At 35.7% G+C, this 22,674-nt stretch overlaps 1 protein-coding gene across 1 annotated transcript in view; it reads left to right on the top strand.

Annotated features, from left to right (window-relative positions):
* Positions 1–208: 208 nt before the first annotated feature.
* Positions 209–22,674, top strand: part of WNK3 (WNK lysine deficient protein kinase 3) — a 157,045-nt gene continuing 134,579 nt past the window's right edge. Inside the window, exon 1 of the mRNA XM_034989098.1 lies at positions 209–844. Within this exon, the coding sequence (XP_034844989.1) occupies positions 308–844 (537 nt within the window). The 5' untranslated portion in view covers positions 209–307. The remainder of the gene's footprint in view (positions 845–22,674) is intronic.

Here is a 22,674-nt window from a genome sequence, read left to right as displayed (position 1 = left end):
CTAGGCACTGAGGACTGTGGTGGTAAACAAGATAAGACACAGTCCCTAGAGTCTCCTGGTTGCTAAGATTGAACAGAAAAAGAACAAACTTCTTAATAAGAAAAAAGGGATTAAACAATCAGGTGACTTGTTTTCTCCTTAATGATTTCCTTTGTGGGGTGATTTTAAAATATCCTTTCCCTCCCCTTCAGGTTGCTATGGAAACATGACTAAATAAACGGAAGTCCATTCTGATAATTCTGATACCTGAGATGTAACTGGACTAAAGAGTGGAACAGAAAAAATTTTAGTGCCAACCTCAATTACAATGGCTACTGATTCAGGAGAGCCAGCTAGCACAGAAGATTCTGAGAAACCTGATGGAGTTTCACTGGAAGACAGAGCTCCTCAGCTTGCAGCAACTTTGACAGTGGAAACTAGACTGAAAGAAAAAAATAGTACCTTCTCTGCTTCTGGGGAAACTATAGAAAGGAAGAGATTCTTCCGAAAGAGTGTTGAGATGATGGAAGATGATAAAGTTGCTGCATCTTCCTCCAAAGATGAGAGAATGAAGACCACAACAAATATTCCAAGAGTAGAAAAGCTTCCTACAAATGTGCTAGGAGGTGGACAAGAAGTTAAATATGAACAGTGTTCAAAGGCAACTTCAGAGTCCTCAAAAGATTGTCTCAAGGAGAAAAATGAAAAGGAAATGGAAGAAGAAGCAGAAATGAAGGCCGTAGCTACTTCTCCTAGTGGCAGGTTCCTGAAATTCGACATAGAGCTGGGAAGAGGAGCATTTAAAACAGTATATAAAGGATTGGACACTGAAACATGGGTTGAGGTTGCTTGGTGTGAGCTGCAGGTGGGTATATAATCTTCTTGGTTTTAATAAATTCCAGTTTTAGCAGGCCTGGCCTTCTGAGTGATCCAGAATTAATATATATCATGGATTAAAATAAAATGAAAGGCTTGTCCCCCAGCTCCCTGAAATTATGCTCTTTTCCTAGATCCTCTTAGGAGCTCATGGCAGCCTTTTTTTCCTCCTGTTGTTTTCCTTCCTGTTTTAAAGGGGGAAAAATCTATCAATGCTTTCTTTAAGAAAATGCTCTTAATTTATTAACATTGGGAAATCCCCCAAACTCTTGAGGTCTCATTTTGAAAACTTTTAGTAAGTTTTAGTTAGTTGCCTTATTAGTTAATTGATTGTTGTACTAAGTATTTGGGAATGTGATATGTCAGGGATATATTTACTGTGATACCTCCCTTTTCTCTCTTTCTTTCAACAAATTTTTGGGTTCATATGGTGTTTTTCAGAACAGAAAATGTTATGCTTGATTCTTTGAGGATTTCTATAATACAAACTTGTCCATGCTTTAAATTTACCTCAAAGAGCATCTCTGGAAGAAATAATCACCAGAACCTACTGAGGTTAGTCAACTGGAATGTGTTTAGAAAGGAGAAATGAAAACAACAGAAGACTAGTTGAATTTCCTCGATATTTGGTTTCATAATATTTGTGTGGTACTTTTAACTAATGAAGGACTAAATGGGGACAGAACATCATAGAAGGGGTTATAATAAGAATAGTTTCAGACAGATATAGTTCAAATATAAAGAAAACTTTTGTGACCTCAGTCAGCCCATGGGAAATGTCAGTGTTCACATGAGATGCTTAAAATTAAGATTGAATAGAGCAAGTCACTAAGTACAGGTTTTTGTTGTTATTCAGATTCCAATGGTCTCTGTGCATGTGGATGTGTATGTAGGTGCTGCGATTTCACCCATTCTGAATTTGCTCTAGGTTGCCTTTTAGATAGCTTGAAATTTAGTCCAGGTCCCTGCATTTCTAGGGAGCTTTTTGTTGAACAACATGGTTTTGAAACTTCACTGTCTGTAAGAGTTAGTGTTTGCTTCATATGCGGATTCCAGAGCCTATTGTCAGAGATTCAGATTCAGTAAGTCTGGGGTGGGATATAAGACTGCAATTTAGCAAGCTTTCAAAAGTGCTTTGAATGTAGGAAGTCCCTTGGCTCTCTGGAATGCAAGTTACCTAGCAGTCAAGCCATTCTAGTAGTTCTTGAAAGGTGTATGCATCTGTGGGTTTGCTTGGTTTTCTTTTCACCCCCTTCTTCCCCTTTCAGAATTTTATAAGGTCTGTGTCATAGTAGAAATATTAGGTCATGTGAACAAATAAACTTCAAAATCACCTGAAATTCCACTATTTTGAGGATGCTTTTAAACAGTATATATCTTTTTGGACTCTCTCTTTTTTTTTTTTTAAATATGTGTATGACTATTTTTTCCCCACAAAGTGGGATCGTTACTATAAGGTTTTGAAAACCTTTTCTTTTTACTTATCATGAACATCTTTTCATTACCAGTAATTGTGAATTAAATTATTTTTTTTAATAGACACCTTTATAAGTTATTTAATCAGTCCTCTTTTGATGGACATCTAGAATTTTCTCCAGTATTTCACTATTATAAATATGGTTGTGATCAACATTCTTGTATATATAGTGAAAATTATGTACATTTTAATTTCCTCTCTGCATTGTGACGTTGGTAACACTCATCTTTTAGTGATACTCTGTCTGTAAATGGGGGAAATCATTTCCATTCACTCGGTAGTAGGATAAAGAGTAAAGATATGTCAAATATTTTGCAAATTGTATACCCTAGCTATGCTAAAGGATGCTTAGGTAAAACTTAAAATATTCTAGTGGTAGGGACCGCTTTGGGGAGTGCCTTCTATCATTCATCTGTGAAAAGACTGAAAGAGCCCATAAAGTCTTACTACTCAAAGTGTGGTCCCTGGACCAGCAGCATAGACATCAGCTTGTTAGAACTACAGGTTCCTACGTCTCATCCCAGACTTACGAAATCAGAATCTGCTTCTTATGACATCCGCAGGTGATTTGTATGCACAGTAATGTTTGAAAAGCCGTGAAAGAAGGGACCCACCCGTCCAAGAGCTAGCTGAATCAGAGGAGGAATTCCCTTAATACACCAACATGAGCTTTATATTATATCGTAGATACTGATTCCTGCTATCTGCTCCAGACTTTCCAAATCAGAATCTCTAAGAGATGGGCCCCAGGAACTTATTTTTTGAAAGTTCCCCAGGTGATTGGACACATAGCCAGATTTGGTAATATCTAATGTGGAGCGAACATTGTAAATATATAAAATACATTTTAACTTACATCAAGAACAGTTGCACTTTTCTATTCTGAAAGGAATGTCAGAATTAGTGGAGTTAACTGACACAAATTTTGGACATAATTTTCTGCATATTTGGAATTAGGAAAAACTAACTTATGAGTATTATGCAGTTTGTAATGTATAATTTCTCATATTTTTTCACAAAGTCTTCTTCGTTATATAAACAATTTTGTAGAAAAACATCCCAGTCAATAATTTAAATGTTGAAAGTATTCCAAATTCTTCTTCAATCTTTGTTTATGTTTGTGTGTGTCTGTGTGTATAATATATAAAATTACTATGTCCATACTTTTGTTATCAATTAGATATGTATTTTCTATTTATTAACATCATTAAAATATTTAAATTATATTTTATTGCATTCATAACGCCTCTTGCTTAAATCTGCTTCCCTGAAATTAGGCAGTTCTTTTTTTAATTTTATTTTTGCATGTTTGACTTAACAGCTTGACAAAGGCTTTTATACCTTTTTCTCTTGATGGCATTTTCCCCCACTGTGGATATTTGAGCCTTGTGTAACAGTTGTTAAAAGCTCCATATCCATTTGTTTGGAATACATTGACCTTATGGCAGTGCAAAGAACCAGGAGAGATAGATTTTACTGCAGATATTTGACTTTGAGGATGTTAAACAAACAAACCTTTCGATGATGTAGGTCAGATTTAGGATTTGGCCATAAACATCTGCATTTCAACAGTTTGTCATATTTTATGGTTTCCATAACTTGATTTATGAATTAGTGGAAGGGCTGACCGATTGTTCTTTGTTGCTAAACTACTTGGTAAATTGGTAATTTACTGTGAGTGAGGGTTTTCAGTCATAAGTGCTGTTTGGAAGACTGTTTGTTTTAGTTCATGATGTTGAAAGACCTTGGTCAGATGTTACTGAAAGGCTTGTTTAGTAACTCTTAGAAGGAGTCAATCACAAAAAATTTGCAGTATTTTCCTCTTCCACTAACAACTTGAGAATCAACAGCACTCCTTTTACACATGGAAACATAACCAGTTTTTGCTTTACTATAATTTGGAAAAAATACTTCCACTAGTGCATTTGTCATTTGTTTTCTTGATGGAATTGAGTGTTCATATAATTTTCCAAATGAAGAAACATCATAGGTATCTGAAAATTTTTTTGTTATTTAACTGTTTCTAAAATGTGTTTCTAAACATTTCTAAACTGTTTATAAAAAGTGTTCTTATAATAAGCTTCACTTGTGGGGTCAGATATGTGATTGTGTGCTTCTCAGCGTAATTAAATGGGCCTCCTTTTTAATTTTAATTAAAATATTTTAAAAATTTTAATTCCAATGTAGTTAACATACAGTGTAATATTAGTTTCAATATAATGTGCAGTACAGTGATTCAACAATTCCATACATCACCCAGTGCTCATCAGGACAAGTACACTCCTTAATTCCCATTGCCTATTTAACCCAGTCCCTTACCCACCTCCCGTCTAGTAGCCATCAGTTTGTTCTCTATAGTTAGTATCTGTTTCTTGGTTTTCCCCTCTCTCTTTTTTCCCTTTGCTTGTTTGTTTTGTTTCTTAAATTCCACATATGAGTGAGATCATATGGTATTTATTTTTCTCTGATTTATTTCACTTAGCATTATACTCTGTAGTTCTTAATGGGCCTCCATCTAACAACTAGACATCTAACGAGTCTAGCTATAGTTTCTGAACTGAACCAAAAATGGCACTGAAAAGAAAGATTTTTTTAAAAAGACACAGTTGACTGTAACAGGTTGACATGTTGAGTGAGCATTCTAATGCACTTTCATTATAGTAGTGAATATATTCAGAGCAATGCAATGGAAGTAGCAGTCTAAAAATCTACACTTCCACACCCAAAGCACCTATCACAATTGTGGAGAAACTTCTTTCCATTTTATTTTTATTCATCATCTAAAAGCACTTTGGGGAAGTATATTTTTCAATACCAGCCCTACATTTAATTGTAAAATTAGAATTAGATAATAATATGAAAACAGCTGAATTTCCAAAAGAAAAATTTTAAAAATACATGCTAGAATTTCTGTTTCTGAATAAATATTGTGGTTCAAAGTAGTCACTCTGGGATACTTTTGCTCTCAAAATATTTTTGTTATGGCCTTCTTGGAAATGTTTCCAGATTCTGTTTGAGCCACACAAGAAAATGCTTCGTTACATATAGGTACACCCAAAATATTGTTACTCAGTTTAATTTCCCTGTCTCTTCATCTGACCTAGCCCTCAAAGTGGAATACTCTCATGGACAAAGAAGATTACATTGAGGGGAGGAGGGATAAAGCTTGCTTAAATATATATGTTCTAGTCTCTTTGTTTAAAAACTAGTCACATAACTTTATCAAGTATAAACCAAAGGCAGATGTTTTCATAAAATGACAAAGGGTGAGAGTGGCAGGAGACAGACTTGATCTGGGAAATAGCGTTTATTTTCTCAATTCAGAGTTAGTTTTGAACTATCTGTTTGATAGCTAAAAGAACAAATTGATACATCTAGTAGGCTGAATAATTGCACTCCAAAGATGCCCATGTCCTAATCCCTGGAATTTATGGATATGTTACCTTACATTGTAAAAAGGACTTTGTAGATGCGATTAAAGATTTTTGTGGTGGGTAGATTATCCTGGATTATCTGGGCGGGCCAAAGGTAATCACAAAGGTCCTTAGAGAGAGGAAGGATGGTCATGGTCTGAAGATCTGATGATGGAAGCAGAGGTTGGAGTGATGTGATTGTTGGAAGTGGGCAGTGAGCCAAGGCATGTGGGAAAACTTTAAAAGCTAGAAGGAAACAGATTCTTCCCTAGAGCATGCAGAAGGAATGCAGCCTTGCCAATACCTTCATTTTAGTCTAGTGAGACTCGTTTTGAACTTCTGATCTCAAGTAGAAGATAATAAATTTGTGTTGTTTTAAACCACTAAATTTGTGGCAGTTTGTTACAACAGAAATAGGAAATGAATACAATACACACAGCTGCAATTCATTCATTTGTCCATTCATTCAACAAATAAATATTCAATTCTATATGTGTTAGAACTGTGCTAAGTGCTAGGGACATAATGGGGAGGAAGAGCAGACACAGGCCCTATTTTCATAAAACTTACAGTAGAGGGAATTTATAGTCAGAAGGCTTGGAGATTGGAATTAGTGAAAAGATCAAAGGGCTGTTAAGTATAGGTTTGTTTGAAGGAAGTGGTAGGGTTGGGAGTATCGGGCAATGGGGATACCACTCCTTTACTACTTAGTTTTCTTTTTTTAACTTTTTATTTTGAGATAATTTGCTACTAACTGAAGAGTTGCAAAGATAGTATAGAAAGTTCTGGTATGTCCTTCACTCAGTTTCCCCTTATGTTGATATCTTAACCAGAGAACATTTATCAAAACTTAAGAAATTGAGGGCGCCTGGGTGGCTCAGTTGGTTAAGTGACTGCCTTCAGCTCAGGTCATGATCCCAGGGTCCTGGGATCGAGTCCCGCGTCGGGCTCCCTGCTCTGCGGGGAGCCTGCTTCTCCCTCTCCCACTCCCCCTGCTTGTGTTCCCTCTCTCGCTGTGTCTCTCTCTGTCAAATAAATAAATAAAATCTTTAAAAAAAAAAAAAAACTTAAGAAATTGAAATTGACTAAACTCCAGAACTTACTTGGGTTTCACCAGTTTTTCTACTGATGTCCTTTTTCAATGTTATGATCCAATTTAGGATCCCACATTGCATTTAGTTGTTACATGCTCTTAGTCTCTTCCAAATTGTGACAAGTCTTCAGTCTTTCCTTCTTTTTCTTTTTCATGATCTTGAACTTTTAAAGATACTGCTCAGTTATTTTATAGAATGTCCCTTAATTTGGGTTTGTCATGTTTTCTCATGATTAGATTTAGGCTATGGATTTTGGGAAGAATACCACAGAAGTGATACACCCTTCTCAGTGCATCATAGCTGGGGGTACATGATGTTGGTTTAGATTACTGGTGATGATAACCTTGATCACTTGTTTAGGGTGGTGGCTAATAGATTTTTTCTACTGTAAAATTAATATTTTTCCCTTTGTAGATTAATAAATATCTTAGGAGTAGATACTTTGAGACTATGCAAGTATCTGTTTCTCCTCAAACTTTGCCCAGCTGTTTTGGCAAACATTGGTGTATCTTGCCTGTAATAAGTATTACTCTTGGTGTTCTAATGGTGATTTTCTATTTCCCACATTTCTTCTACAGTTATTTATTCTTTTTTAAAGATTTTATTTATTTAATTGAAAGAGAGAGAGAGAGAGAAACACAGCAAGAGAGGGAACACAAGCAGAGGGAGTGGGAGAGGGAGAAGCAGGCTTCCTGCTGAGCAGGGAACCCGATGTGGGGCTTAATCCCAGGACCCTGGGATCATGACCCAAGCTGAAGGCAGTCGCTTAACCAACTGAGCCACCCAGGCACCCCTCTTCTACAGTTATTAATTGGAATTGCCTCTTAGTTTTATGTGGTCTCTTCCAAAGTATGACTGTTATGTTTCTGAAAGCCCAACAATTGGGGAATTTGTGGTTGAAGAACTTTAATATATTTTAAATTATTAATAATGATATCATATACTTTCCATTTATCAAAATTAATGTTAATCATACACTTGTATGAGTACCTGGATAGGTACTTAATTTGAATATTTTATTTAATCTTCGCAGTAGTTGTATGAAGTAGAGATTTTTAGTTTTCAGATGGTGGAACTGAGGTTTAGATACATTGAGTAACTTGCCCAAAGTGATAGAGCAGGGATTTGTATCCATCAACTATATATATGAAACATTTGCGTAGATGATTTAAGAATTTTCCCCTCATTAGTTATTTGAGCAGATCATTTTGTTCTTAATCAATTTAGAACAAAGTTTCATAAATGGATCCTGTTTAAAATAAAGTTCTTAACATTAAACTCCTAAGGCTCAAGGGATACTTAATAGTGTCATTTAAGGACACTCCCTGGCCTGGGGCCTCTGAGGAATAATTTAATGGCTGGGTTGCCTCTGTTCAATATCTGGCCTTCATCTTCTGTCAGTGTCCAGAGGTGGTTGGAAATGTTGGGGAGACTGACTCGTGTTCATTCAAAAGCCTAAATCTAGGACACAAATTCATTAATTTAGAATGAGGAATACATTTGGTAGGTCAAATGTTCTAGTTGGTCTGTAGGCTAGATACATGGGACACTAAATTATAAACAGAAACTGGCTTGGTAAGAATAGAGTCAGAACAAAGGAACTGGAGTTCTTGTGTGTGTTCTTCTGCCAAGACAATAGACCAAGCAAATGAACTGTATGCTCAGGTCCTGCCTAGATGAGGACATCCTCTTTGTTCAACAGTACTGGAAGACAAGTAAACCTGGTTCTGTATTTGGTTCATTACCTTTTCCATGTGCTATCTTGACTACCATTGATGAGCACTTTTTAAAAAGGTATTGATACTATTGCTGTCTAAAAGCTTTAAAATGCCAATAGTGACCAGGCTATAACTATTATATGCTGATTTCTTGATTAGTACTTTGGTATTACCACTTACAAATTATCATTACCCTAAATATGTGTTTATTTTATATAGCTTTAGTTCTGGGATGCTATACCGTCTCTCCAAGGAAAGTGGTTTGTGAATGAGGTATCTGCAGTCACTGCTGTGAAGACTGTTTCTGAAAATAGAGCGATGAACTAGAAAGTACTCAGGATTCAGAATATGGCAGGCCTGGGTTCCAGTGTTGCCTGTGCCAGTTGGGTATCTTGAGCAAGCTAAGCAGCTTAACATTTTGGAGCCTTAGTTTTTTACTTCTTCAAAAAGAACTATTCCTGATATGCAGAATAGAATAAAGAACAACATGATGGAAATTGTGTACCTCCTGTTCAGCTTGAGAAATAAAAATGTTGAGGATCAGAGATAATGATTATAAAACGTGGCACATGGTTGAGTGTTCAATAAATGATAGTGATAAAATACTGAGCGGCCTCATATTTATCCAAAATATTCATTGATGGATTGCTTTGTAAGTTAAGCACCATTTTGAAACCTTCATTGTGGTTTTCCTTACTTGAACAAGTTATAATACAGCTTTTATAACATTGTTGATGATTTCTTCCATTCATGTTTGCAGAAACAGAGCCACATAGCCACTGACCTGGTTATGTCGTTCATTGTTGGTGTTTGCATTGAGACATAGCTGATAAGGCTATAGTTTACATTTTGGAAATGAAATGCTTCTTTTTTTGTTTTGTTTTGTTTTTGTTTCTGTTTAAATTCCAGTTAGTTAACATATAGTGTGATATTAGTTTCAGGTGTGCAATGTAGTGATTCAACACTTCATATAACACCTGGTGCTCATCACAACAAGAGCACTCCTTAATACCCATCACCTATTTAACCCATCCCCCACCCACCTCCTCTCTGATAACCATCAGTTTGTTCTCTAGTTTGGAGTCTGTTTCTTGGTTTGCCTTTCTCTTTTTTTTTTCCCCCTTTGATCATTTGTTTTGTTTCTTAAATTCCACATATGAGTGAAATCATACAGTATTATTTGTCTTTCTCTGAGTGACTTATTTCTCTTAGCATAATACTTTCTACCTGCATTCATGTCATTGCAAATGGCAAGATTTCATTCTTTTTTATGGCTGAGTTATATTCCATTGTATATATATTCCATTGGCAGGTTTACTTTCCACTCACTGAATTAGAAGTGGACCTTGAAAGATCTTGGCCATCCCTTTTTGGTGGAGTTTACCTCCAGCAGTACATCTGGGGCAGCAGTTGTAATTTTGTAAAGTTGTTTACTCCTAATGCTGACTATTGATTCCTAGGATCAAAGGATAAGATGGAGTAGTTTAGTTTGGCACATGAAAGACTTGTATTCTACTAATTTAATCAGAGGGCATCAAAATTTATTCATCATTCTTCAAAACAGATCTGATCTATCACAAGTGGATGACTTCCAGCTAATTATAGGGACAGTTAGGACTTAATTAGCCATCTTAGATTAGACAGAAAAGCATAAACACTTATTTCCAGGTCTCTTCTAAGTATAGTATTCTTTGCTCTTGTTCTTTAAGTTCCTTAACTCTTTTAGCATTTAAAAAAAAGTTCAGGGCGCCTGGGTGGCTCAGGTCGTTAAGCGACTGCCTTCGGCTCAGGTCAGGGTCCCGGAGTCGTGGGATCGAGTCCCACATTGGGCTCCCGGCTCGGCAGGGAGCCTGCTTCTCCCTCTGACCCTCTCCCCTCTCATGCTGTCTCTCTCTCTCTCTATCAAATAAATAAATAAATAAAATCTTAAAAAAATAAAATAAAAAAATAAATAAATAAAAGTTCAGATACAACTGACATATAACATTGTGTAAGTTTAAGGTGTACAGTATATTGGATTGATACACTTACATATTGCAATATGATTGCTATAGTAGCATTAGCAATTTATCATGTCACATGTTTATCATTTTTTTGTGTTGAAAACAGTTAAGATTTAGTTGCTTAGCAACTTTGAAATTTGTAACAGTATTGACTAATCACTATGTTGTCTATTAAATCTTCAGAACTTACTTATTTACTAGTTGTACATTTATATCCTTAAACAACATCTCTCAAATTCCCTCCCCCACTCCCTGGTAACCACTGTTCTACTCTCTATTTTTACAAATTCATTTTTTAGATTCCACATTTATTTATTTATTTTTAAAGATTTTATTTATTTGACAGAGAGAGAGAGTACAAGCAGGGGGAGCGGCAGGGAGAGTGAGAAGCAGACTCCCGCTGAGCAGAGCGTGGGGCTCAATCCCAGGACTCTGGGATCATGACCTGAGCCGAAGTCAGATGCTTAACCAACTGAGCCACCCAGGCACCCCGAGATTCCACATTTAAATGATATCACACAGTGTTTGTATCTCAGATATCTACATACCCGTGTTCATTGCAGCATTATTCACAATAGCCAAGATATGGAAACAACCTAGGTGTCTGTAGCAGATGAATGGATAAAGATATGAAGCATATATATACACAATGGAATATTATTTAGATATACACAATGGAATATTATTTTGCCATGAGAAAGAAGGAAACCCTGCCATTTATGACAACATGGATAGACCTTGAAGGCATTATGCTAAGTGAGATAAGTCAGAGAAAGACAAATAATGTATGAGTTCCTTAACTCTTTTTTAAAATTTTATTTATTTATTTGAGAGAAAGAGAGTGAGAGAGCGTGCACGCACAAGCAGGGGGAGGGGCAGGGGAGAGGGAAAGGGAAAGGGAAAAGCAAACTACTTGCTGAGCAAGGACCCTGACGCAGGGCTTGATCCCAGGACCCCGAGATCACAACCTAAGCCAAAGTCAGATGCTCAGCCGAGCCACCCAGGCACCCCTTTACTCTTTCTTAAAATAATTTTTGTTGTGGCAAAATGTACATAACATTAAAATTTACCATTTTAGGGGCACTTGGGTAGCTCAGTCGGTTAAGTGTCCAACTCTTGATTTTTCAGCTCAGGCCATGATCTTAGGGTCCTGAGCTTGAGCCCCAAGTCGGGGCTGCTTGTCTCTCTCCGTCCTCCTCGCCTTACTTGCTCTTTCTCTCTCAAATAAATAATAAATGAAATATTTTAAAAATTTACCATTTTAACCATTTTAAGTGAATAATTCAGTGGCATTATGTATATTCACGTTGTTGTACAGCCATTACCACCTCCCATCTCCAGAACTTTTAATTATCCCAAACTGAAACTCTATACCCATTAATCAATAATTTCCCCTTCCCCACTCTCCCAGCCCCTGGTAACCACTATTCTACTTTTGGCCTCTGTGAATTAGCCTAGCCTATTCTAGGTACCTCGTAAAAGTGGAATCACACAATATTTCTCCTTTTGTGTTTGGGTTATTTCACCTAGCATAATGTTTTCAAGTTTCATCCATGTTGTAGCATGTATTAGAATTTCATTCCTTTTTAAGGCTGAATAGTATTTCATTGTATGTATATACCACATTTGTTTTATCCATTTATCCGTTGATGTACATTTGTGTTGTTTCTTCTGGCTGTTGTGAATAATGCTGTTATGAACACTGGTGTACAAATATCTGTTTAAGTCCCTGCTTTTAATTCTTTTTGGTATATATCTAGAAGTGGAATTGATGGATCATATAGTAATTCTATGTTTGTTTGTTTGTTTGTTTATTTTTAGTAATTCTATGTTTAATCTTTCAGGAACTGCTATACTGTTTTCCACAGTGGCTGCACCATTTTACATTCCTACCAGCAATGCACAAAGGTTCCAATTTCTTTACATCCTTGCCAATTCTTATTATTTTCTGTTTTTGTTTTGTTTTGTTTGTTTTTTTAAATAGCCATCCTAATGGATGTGAAGTGCTATCTCATTCTGGTTTTGATTTGCATTTCCCTAGTGACTAGTGATGTTGAGCCTCTTTTCATGTGCTTATTGTCAATTTATATTTCATTCTTTGGAGAAATAAATATTCAAGTCCTTTACCAATTTTTAAACTGGGTTGTTTGTCTTTTTGTTGTTGAGTTGTAGGAGTTCTTTATATGATCTGAGTATTAATCCCTTATCAGATATATGAATTGCAAATATTTTCTCCCATGCTGTGGATTATCTTTTCATTTCCTTTTTTTTTTTTAAAGATTTTATTTATTTATTTGACAGAGAGAGACACAGTGAGAGAGGGAACACAAGCAGGGGGAGTTGGAGAGGGAGAAGCAGGCTTCCCGCAGAGGAGAGAGCCCGATATGGGACTCGATCCCAGGACCCTGGGACCATGACCTGAGCCGAAGGCAGTTGCTTAACAACTGAGCCACCCAGACGCCCTATCTTTTCATTTTCTTAATAGTGCTTTTGATGTACAAAAGTTTTAAATTTTGAGTAAGTGCAGTTTATTTTTCTTTTGTTAACTCTATGCTTCGAGATTCCACATGAATTTTAGGATGGGTTTTTTTTTTAATTTCTGCAGAAAATGTCATTGGGATTTTTTAAAAGATTTTATTTGTTTGAGAAAGAGAGCAAGAGAGCAGAGGGAGGGGCAGAGGGAGAAGCAGACTCCTCTCTGAGCAGGGAGTCCTTCGCAGGGCTCCATCCCAGGACCCCGAGATCACGACGTGAGCTGAAGGCAGCTGTTTAACTGACTGAGCCATCCAGGCACCCCTCACTGGGAATTTGATAGGGATTGCCTTGAATTTGCAGGTCTCCTTTGGCATTAACACTTAACAATATTAAGCCTTCCAGCCATTAAATTCCATTTATTTATGTCTTCTTTAATTTTAGCAATGTTTTGTAGTTTTCAGTGTTAAAGTCTTTTACCTCCATAGTTAAATTTCTTCCTACATATTTTATTCTTTTTGATGCTATTGTAAATGGATTGTTTTCTTAATTTCCTTTTTGGGTTATTAATTTTAGTGTATAGAAACACAACTGATTTTTGAATGTGATTTTGTATCCTGCAAATTTGCTGAATTAGTTTATTGGTGTTTTATTTTGAGTGTCAGGAAAAGGAAGCTAACCACTTGTGAAAATGAAAAAATGTAATATATTTCTAAGTTAATAGAAATAAAGGAAACAAAAAGTAAAATATATAAACAACCTAAAATAAGATAGAAGGAGTAAATTTAAGTATATCATGTGCTAAATCAAATATGTTCCTATTACATTTGTTTGTTAAAAAACTGAGACTGTCAGATTGGGTTAAAAGACAAAACCCACGTGTTGTTTACTAAGAAAACATACTTAAGACAGTGGTAAAGAAAGGTAAAATAAAGGTATGAACAAGAAAGAGAAAGCAGGAGTGGCAATATTAATATCTGTCACAGAAGGAAGGAAGTGAAGTTAAAGCATTGAACAGGATTTTATGAAATTATTTATTTCACAGTTTAAGAAGATACATAAAAGAGCCATAGGCACAAAAAATATTTTGGTTAGTAATTTAAAAAGAACCTGTAATAGATTCAAGGAAAATGGATAAATATGTTGCTATAGTAGGAGATTCCAGGCCCTATTATTTCAAAATAGGACTGATCTAGTAGACAAAAAGTGAAAAAACACAGAAGAACTAGATAATATAATTCACAAACTTCATTTGATGGATATATAGTACTTTACATCCTTCAAAGAAAGAATATACATTTTTATTAAAAAGTTGGTCAGGGGCGTCTGGGTGGCTCAGTCGGCTCAGGTCATGATCCTGGAATCCTAGGATTGAGCCCACATCTGGCTCCCTGCTCGGCAGGGGCCTGCTTTGCCCTCTGACGCTTCCCTGTCTCGTGCTTTCTCTCTCATGCTCTCTCAAATAAATAAATAGAATCTAGGGGCACCTGGGTGGCTCAGAGGGTTAAGCGTCTGCCTTCGGCTCAGGTCATGATCCCAGCGTCCTGGGATCAAGCCCCACATTGGGCTCCTGGCTCAGCAGGGAGCCTGCTCCTCCCTCTCCCTCTGTCTCTCCCCCTGCTCATGCTCGCTCTCTCTCTATCTCTGTGTCTCAAATAAATAAATAAAATCTAAAAAAAAAAGTTGGTCAAATTATGTGGCCTAAAAAAACATTAAAGAGAAGAAATTTTATATTCTGTATTACTCAGTAAAATTAAAAGTAATGAACAAATAACCAAAAGATTCTTAACTGGAAATCAGAAATCATACTTCTAGACAAATTTTGGATTGAGGAGAGACTCAAAACTGTAATTATAAACTACCCAGAAAGCAATGAAAAAGAGGACATTATGACAAAATTTGTGGGTCATTGCAAAAGCGATACCCAGAAGAAAATTTACCACCTAAAATGTCTTCATTATTAATGAATACTAACTAGAAGAGATATGGTACTCTTGAGACATTAGGGAGATAACAAAATAAAGCAAAATAAAGAAAGAGGGAATTAAAGATAACTGAAATTAATAAAAAATTATAAACCTAAAAATAGGATAAATAAATTCTACTCATTTTTGCTTTCTGAAAAGTAATTAATGAACCTGATGAAGAAAAATAAAGAGGGCAAAAATACATGAGCAAAGAAATGACAAATGAAATATAGCCATGCTCTGGAAAAGAGTCAAAGAAGTAGAAGAGAACATAATGTGCAACTTTGTCAACAAAATTTTCTCAACATTTTAGTATGAAACATTTCAAATATAGAGCAAAGTTGAAAGAGTTGCCTAGAACATCCATTATATCCACCATCTAGATTCTACCTATAACACTGTTACATTTTAAATCTTAACTAATGGATTGCTCCTAAACAAAATATAATCCAAAATGTACCCAAGAAAAAGTAGAAAAGTTGAATAGGCCAGTTATTATAGAAAGGTGATTTAAATTCTTTTTTGTTAATACTGGGATAAGGAGGCATCCAATACAATGCAGCATTGTTTATAATAGAGAAAACTTGAATCAACTCAAATGTCCATCAGTGGGTAAATGGATAACTTGTGGTAGAACTATATAATGAGATACTATGCAAGAGTTAAAATAAATAAACTGGAACTGTTATACATATCAAAGTAGATAAATACAAAAAATGTAATATCAAACAATTTGCAAAAGGAACATAACACATGATAACCACCTCTATGAAGCTTTAACACTTGTAAAACTATATTGCTTATGGATACAAACATATAATAAAAATATTTTTAAAACGTGCATGGATTAAAAACCTAATTCAGATAGTGGTTACTTCTGTGATGGGAAGGAAGGGGATAGAATCAAGAAGGGATATCTAGGGGACTTCAACTATGTCTCTAATGTTTTGTTTAAAATGGAAGTAAATTTGGCAAAATGTTAAAATTCAACAGAGCTGGTTATTATACATTATTCTTTATGCTTTAATTTTTTTATAATTTAAAAACAAAAAAACATTAGAAGCAAGTAAGTCCAGAGCCCAATTTCTAGGTAACCTTTAGATTTATTTTATTTTATTTATTTATTTGAGAGAGAGAATGAGAGAGAGAGACCATGAGAGGGGGGAGGGTCAGGGGGAGAAGCAGACTCCCCGCTGAGCAGGGAGCCCGATGCGGGACTCGATCCCGGGACTCCAGGATCATGACCTGAGCCGAAGGCAGTCGCTTAACCAACTGAGCCACCCAGGCGCCCTCTAGGTAGCCTTTAAATGACAAGTGATTCCAATGTTAAAACTATTTAACCCCACTTAATTTCATTAAGCCAATGTAATCTGAATATGAATCCTTATATTGTACAAAGAAAGAAAACTATAGCCTAATCTCCGTATTAATATAGATGTTAAAATCCTTAGCAGAATATTAGCAAATAGGATTCACCAGTGGATCAAAAGAATAATGTGCTGGAACTAGGTAGGCCTTAAAGATTTTAAGAATAATTCTATATCAGGAACCTATCAAGAAATCATATGATCACATCAGTAGGTGCTGGGAAAACATTTGATAAAATTCAGCAGCCATTCCTAATTAAAAAATAAAAGTAACGTAGGAATGTAAGGGAATTACTTCAACATGTTAAACTACTTGCAAAAACAACAAAGCAATAGATGTTGTAAGCTGTGAGAATAAAACTTTTTATTAAAGTACAATAAAAGGCAGTGATAACTGTTACACCATTATTTTTTTCAATATTGTGGATGTCTTAGCAAAATCAATAAGAAAATAAACAGGTCCATCCATGTTGTCTCAAATGGCACTATCTCACCCTTTTTGTGGCTGCATAATATTCCATTGTAAATATATATACCACATCTTCCTTATCCATTCCTCTACTGACAGACACTTAGGTTGCTTCCATATCTTGGCTGTTGTAAATAATGTTGCAGTAAACATAGGGTTGCATATATAGTTTTGAATTAGTGTTTTAATTTTGGGGGGTAAATACCCAATGGTGGAATTATTGGATCATATGGTATTTCTATTTTTAATATTTTGAGGAACCCCCATACTGTTTTCCAGAGCGGCTGCATCAATTTACATTCCTTCCAACAGTGCATGAGGGTTCCTTTTTCTCCACATTCTCACCAGCACTTGTTATTTCTTGTCGTTTTTTCTATAGCTGTTCTGACAGGTTTACGGTGGTATCTCAGTGTGATTTTGATTTGCATTTCCCTGATAATGAGTGATATTGAGCATATTTTTATGTGTCTGTTGGCCATCTGTATGTCTTCTTTGGAAAAATGTTCAGATTCTCTAGCCATTTTTTTTAAAGATTTATTTATTTTAGAGAGAAAGAGCAAGCAAGGGGGGCAGAGGAAGAGGGAGAATCCCAAGCCGACTCCCTGCTGAGTGCGGAGCTGGACATGGGGCTGATCTCATGACCCTGAGATCATAACCGTATCTGAAATCAAAAGTTGGACGCTTGGGGCACCTGGGTAGCTCAATCAGTTAAGCGGCTGCCTTCGGCTCAGGTCATGATCCCAGGGTCCTCGGATCGAGCCCCGCATCGGGCTCCCTGCTCAGGGGGAAGCCTGCTTCTCCCTCTGCCACTCCCCCTGCTTGTGCTCCCTCTCTCGCTGTTTCTCTCTCTGTCAAATAAATAAAATCTTTAAAAAAAAAAAAAAAAAAGTTGGACGCTTAACTGACTGAGCCACCCAGGCACCCCTAGCCATTTTTTAAATCTGATTTTTTTTTGGTGTTCAGTTATATGAATTCTTTATATATTTCAGATATTAGCTACTTATTAGATATATCATTGAAAATATCTTCTCCCATATAGTGGGTTGACTTTTTTATTGATGGTTTCCTTTGCTGTGCAGAAGCTTTTTATTTTGATGTTGCCCCAATAGTTTGTTTTTGTTTCTCTTGCATTAGGAGACATATCTAGAAAAATGTTGCTATGGCCAATGTCAGAGGAATTACTGCCAGTGCTCTCTCCTAGGATTTTTATGGTTTCAGGTTTCACACTTAGGTCCTTACTCCATTTTGAGTTTGTTTTTGTGTATGGTGTAAAAAAGGAGTCCAGTTTCATTCTTTTGCATGTAGCTGTCCAGTTTTTCCAATACCATTTATTGAAGAGACTTTTTCCCATTGTATATTCTTGCCTCCTTTGTCATAGATTATTTGACCATAGAAGTGTAGATTTATTTCTGGGCTCTCTATCTTGTTCTGTTGATCTATGTGTCTGTTTTTGTGCCAGTGCCATACTGTTTTGATTACAACAGTTTTGTGGTATATCTTGAAATCTGGAATTGTGATACCCCCAGCATTATTTTTCTTTCTCAAGATTTCTTTGGCTATTTAGGGTCTTTTATAGTTCCATAAAAATTTTAGGATTTTTTTTGCTCTCGTTCTGTGAAAAATGTTGGTGGTATTTTGGTAGAGATTGCATTGAATCTGTAGATCGCTTGGGTGGTATGAGCATTTTAACAATAGTAATTCTTCCAATCTGTGAGCATGGGGTAGTTTTCCATTTGTTTGTGTCATCTTCAATTTCTTTTGCCAATGTTTTATAGTTTTCAGTGTACAAGATCTTTCACTTCCTTGATTAAGTTTATTCCTGGGTCTTTTATTCTTTTGGTGCAATTACAAATAGAATTGTTTTCTTAATTTCTCTTTCTACTACTTTATTATTAGTGTATAGAAATGCTACCATGAAATTGTTATTTTTTAATTTTTTTTATTTTTTTAAAGATTTTATTCATTTGAGAGAGAGAGAATAAGAGACGGCATGAGAGGGAGGAGGGTCAGAGGGAGAAGCAGATTCCCCGCTGAGCAGGGAGCCCTATGTGGGACTCGATCCTGGAACTCCAGGATCCTGACCTGAGCCGAAGGCAGTCGCTTAACCACCTGAGCCACCCAGGCGCCCGAAATTGTTATTTTAAAAATACCATTTACAGTAGCACCAAAAAAATAATTAAGTATATATAAAGTATGTGCAGTATCTGTGTGCTGAAAAAAAAACTGATAAAAGAAATCAAAGAAGATCCAAAAATGGATTGGTTGATTGGAAGACTTAATATTAAGATGTCAGTTTTCTCCATATGACCTAGAAATTCAAGACAAATTACATCAAAATCCCAATGGGAATTTTTGTAGTTGTTGACAAACTGATTTTAAAATTAATATGGAAGAATGAAGGGGGGGAATCAGAGGGGGAGATGAACCATGGGAGACTATGGACTCTGAGAAACAAACTGAGGGTTCTAGAGGGGAGGGGGGGCTGGGGGATGGGTTAACTCGGTGATGGGTATTAAAGAAGGCACGTACTGCATGGAGCACTAGGTGTTATACGCAAACAATGAATCATGGAACACTACATCAAAAACTAATGATGTAATGTATGGTGATTAACATAACATAATAAAAAATAAAATTAATATGGAAAGGCAAAGAACTGGAATAGCTAAAACAAATTTGATAAAGAAGTGTAAAGAATTCATGTTACCTGATTTTCAGACTTACTCCAAGGGTATAGTAATTAAGACATGTTTGGTATTGGCAAAAAGACACACAGGTAAGTGGGACAGAACAGAGTTTAGAAATAGACCCAAACAGATATGGTCAAGTGATTTTTATTTTATTTTTTAAAGATTTTATTTATTGAGAGAGAGAGAGAGAGAGAAAGTGCGCACAAGCAGGGGGAGAGAGAGAGAGAGGGAGAAACAGGCCCCCCACTGAGCAGGGAGCCAGATGCAGAGCTCGATCCCAGGACCCCCGGGATCATAACCTGAGCCACCCAGGCACACCCAGTCAAGTGATTTTTAAAAAAGATACATTGGCAATTCAGCATAGAATGGATGGTCTTTTCAACAAAAGGTGCTTGAGTAATTACACATGCATACTAAAAAAAAAATGAGCCTTCACCTAATTTTCACGTGTTATACAAAATTTAACTCAAAATAGATCATAGACCTAAAAGTGTAAAACATAAAACTAAAACTTCTATAAGAAAACCTGAGAAAATCTTTTTGACTTTTGGTTAAGCAAAGAGTTCTTGGATATAACAGTGAAAGCATGATCTATAAAAGTAGAAAATCAATAAATTGGAGTTGAACAAACTTAAAATATTTTGCGCTATTAAAGACACTGTTAAGGGAATGAGAAGATAATCCAGAGCGGCAGAGAATATTTTTAAATCACATATGTGACAAAGGACTTGTATCCAGAATCTATAAAGAACTCTCAAAACTCAACAATAAGCTAAAACAACCTAATTAAAAAATGGATTAAGGATTGGAACAGACATTTCACCAAAGAAGATAGATGTATGGCAAGTAAGCCCACAGAAAGATGCTCACCCTCATTAATCATTAGGGAAATGAAAATTAAAACCATAATCTGATACCCCAATACACCTACTAGAATGGCTAAAAACCAACCAAATTAAAGAAAATCCTGGCAGGACCAACTGCTAGTGAGGATAATGCAGAGAAACTCTAATACATTGTTGGTGAGAATACAAAATGGTAGAACCATTTTGGCACTTTGTCAGTTTCTTACATAGTTAAACATACCATATAACCCTTCAGTCCCACTTGAGACATTTATCCAAGAAAACCTATGTTCACACAGTTGTACATGAATGTTTATAGTAGTTTTATTTGTAATTGTAATTGCCCCAAACTGGAAAATACCCAAATGTTTTTCATCTGGGAATGGATAAACATATGGTGATACATACATAGGTGGAATACTATTCAACAATTTAAAGCAACAGACTATTGATACAACAATATGGATCAATCTAAAAGATATTATGCTAAGTATAAGATGCCAGACTCAAAAGGCTATGTATAATTTCTTCCCATTTATAGGACTTTCCAGAAAAGGCAAAATTATAAGAATAATAAATAGATGAGTGGTTTCCAGAGTTTAAGGGTAAGAAGAGGGTTTGACTAGAAATGGATGGTGCAAGGGAATTTGTGTGTATGGGGGGAGGGCGGGTGGAATTGATGGAATCATTCTGTATTTAAATTGTGGCAGTGATTATACAAATTTATGCATTTGTCAAAACTCATGGAACTGTACACCAGAAAGAATCAGTTTTACTAAGTGAAAATTTTTAAATAAATTAAAATTAAATATGTGGTTCAGGAAAAAATAAGCTAGAGTATCAGCTCTTTCTCCTCACTCTCCCATTCCCCCAGAGCACCTTACTGGAACTCTGGACAAATGGAAAGATATATACTATGTTCTTAGATGGCTTTTTAGATGCCAATTTTCTCCAAATTAATGTCTATATATTTAATATAATTCCAGTTAGATTCCAAGTGAGTCTTTTATTTTAATTGGAAAAATGATCTTAATGTTTTTATATGGAACATAAAAAGATGAGAAAGCCAAGAAAATAATGAATAGGGAAGTGATTTGCCTTATCAGTCATTACACATACTGAAAGCCACTATCATAGGCATGGACAGATTAGTGAAAGGAAGCAGAATCCAGTATTACTAGAAACAATATACAACAAACATGTTCCTCAAGTCAGTGAGAAAAGAGTAGTTTAAGTGGTGCTAGTACAACCGATTAACCATCTAGATGAAAAGACTGCATGTACAGGAAACTCCAGATGGATTAGAAAGTTTAATATGAAAAAGTCTTAGGAGACTAAACTTTAGATATTCACATAAAAGATACTGAGTAAAGTAAAAGATATTGCTGAGTGACTATGAGGTGTACCATATGGTCATCATCTGAAGAAAAGACCTGCATACCAGTCTTCTCCCTTCCAGATATAATTGTAGCTACTCATTTGTGTATCTGTCTCGTCTTTTATCTATGCATTTAAATATGTACTAGAAAATGTAGCATTGTTCAGGATGGTTCTTTTTTTATGTACAAATTATCATATTGTAATTTTTTCAGAGTGCCTTTTTTTTTTTTTTAATTCAGCAGTATGTCTTAGAGATCTATCCACATTAGATCTATACACATAGATCTACCTCATTCTTTTAATTGTTATTTGGCTGTTTGGCTATAACCCATGTTTAGCCCATTTGATCCTGGGCGGGTTACCTAACTATCTTAACCTCGGCTTCTTTATTTGCAAAATGGAGATGACAGTAGTAATGCCTATCTTAAAGGATTGTTGTGGGACTAAATGTATTAATATATTAAAAAAATTAGAGCAGTACCTGGCATATAATAAACTTTATTATTGACATTTTGGTTGTTTCTAATTTTCACAGTTACAAACCATGCTGCACTGAATATCTCTTTACATATTTCTTTATACACATCAAGGAATAATGTGTATAAAGTAACCAAAAATGAAATTGCCACAGCTCTGATGTGCTGCTTTATTAGGGTTATCATGAAGTCTTTAAAAAAAAAAACAACCCTCTTTTTAAAAAGTTTTCCCTTTTCTTCTTCTTTTAAAAAATATGTATTTATTTAAGTAATCTCTACACCCAACATGGGGCTCAAACTCATGACCCCAAGATCAAGAGTCACATGCTCTTCTGACTGAGCCAGCCAGGAGCCCCTTCAAGTTTTTCTTTGTATTTCAGTTAGTTAGTGTACAGTATAATATTAGTTTCAGGGACACCTGGGTGGCTCAGTCAGTTGGGCGTCTGCC

The sequence above is a fragment of the Mirounga leonina genome, unplaced genomic scaffold (assembly GCF_011800145.1).
Source record: "Mirounga leonina isolate KUSES-001 unplaced genomic scaffold, KU_Mleo_1.0 Mir_101529, whole genome shotgun sequence".
Taxonomy (NCBI): domain Eukaryota; kingdom Metazoa; phylum Chordata; class Mammalia; order Carnivora; family Phocidae; genus Mirounga; species Mirounga leonina.
Note: the sequence above shows the minus strand (reverse complement) of the source record. Positions and strands in the feature narration are given on the sequence as shown.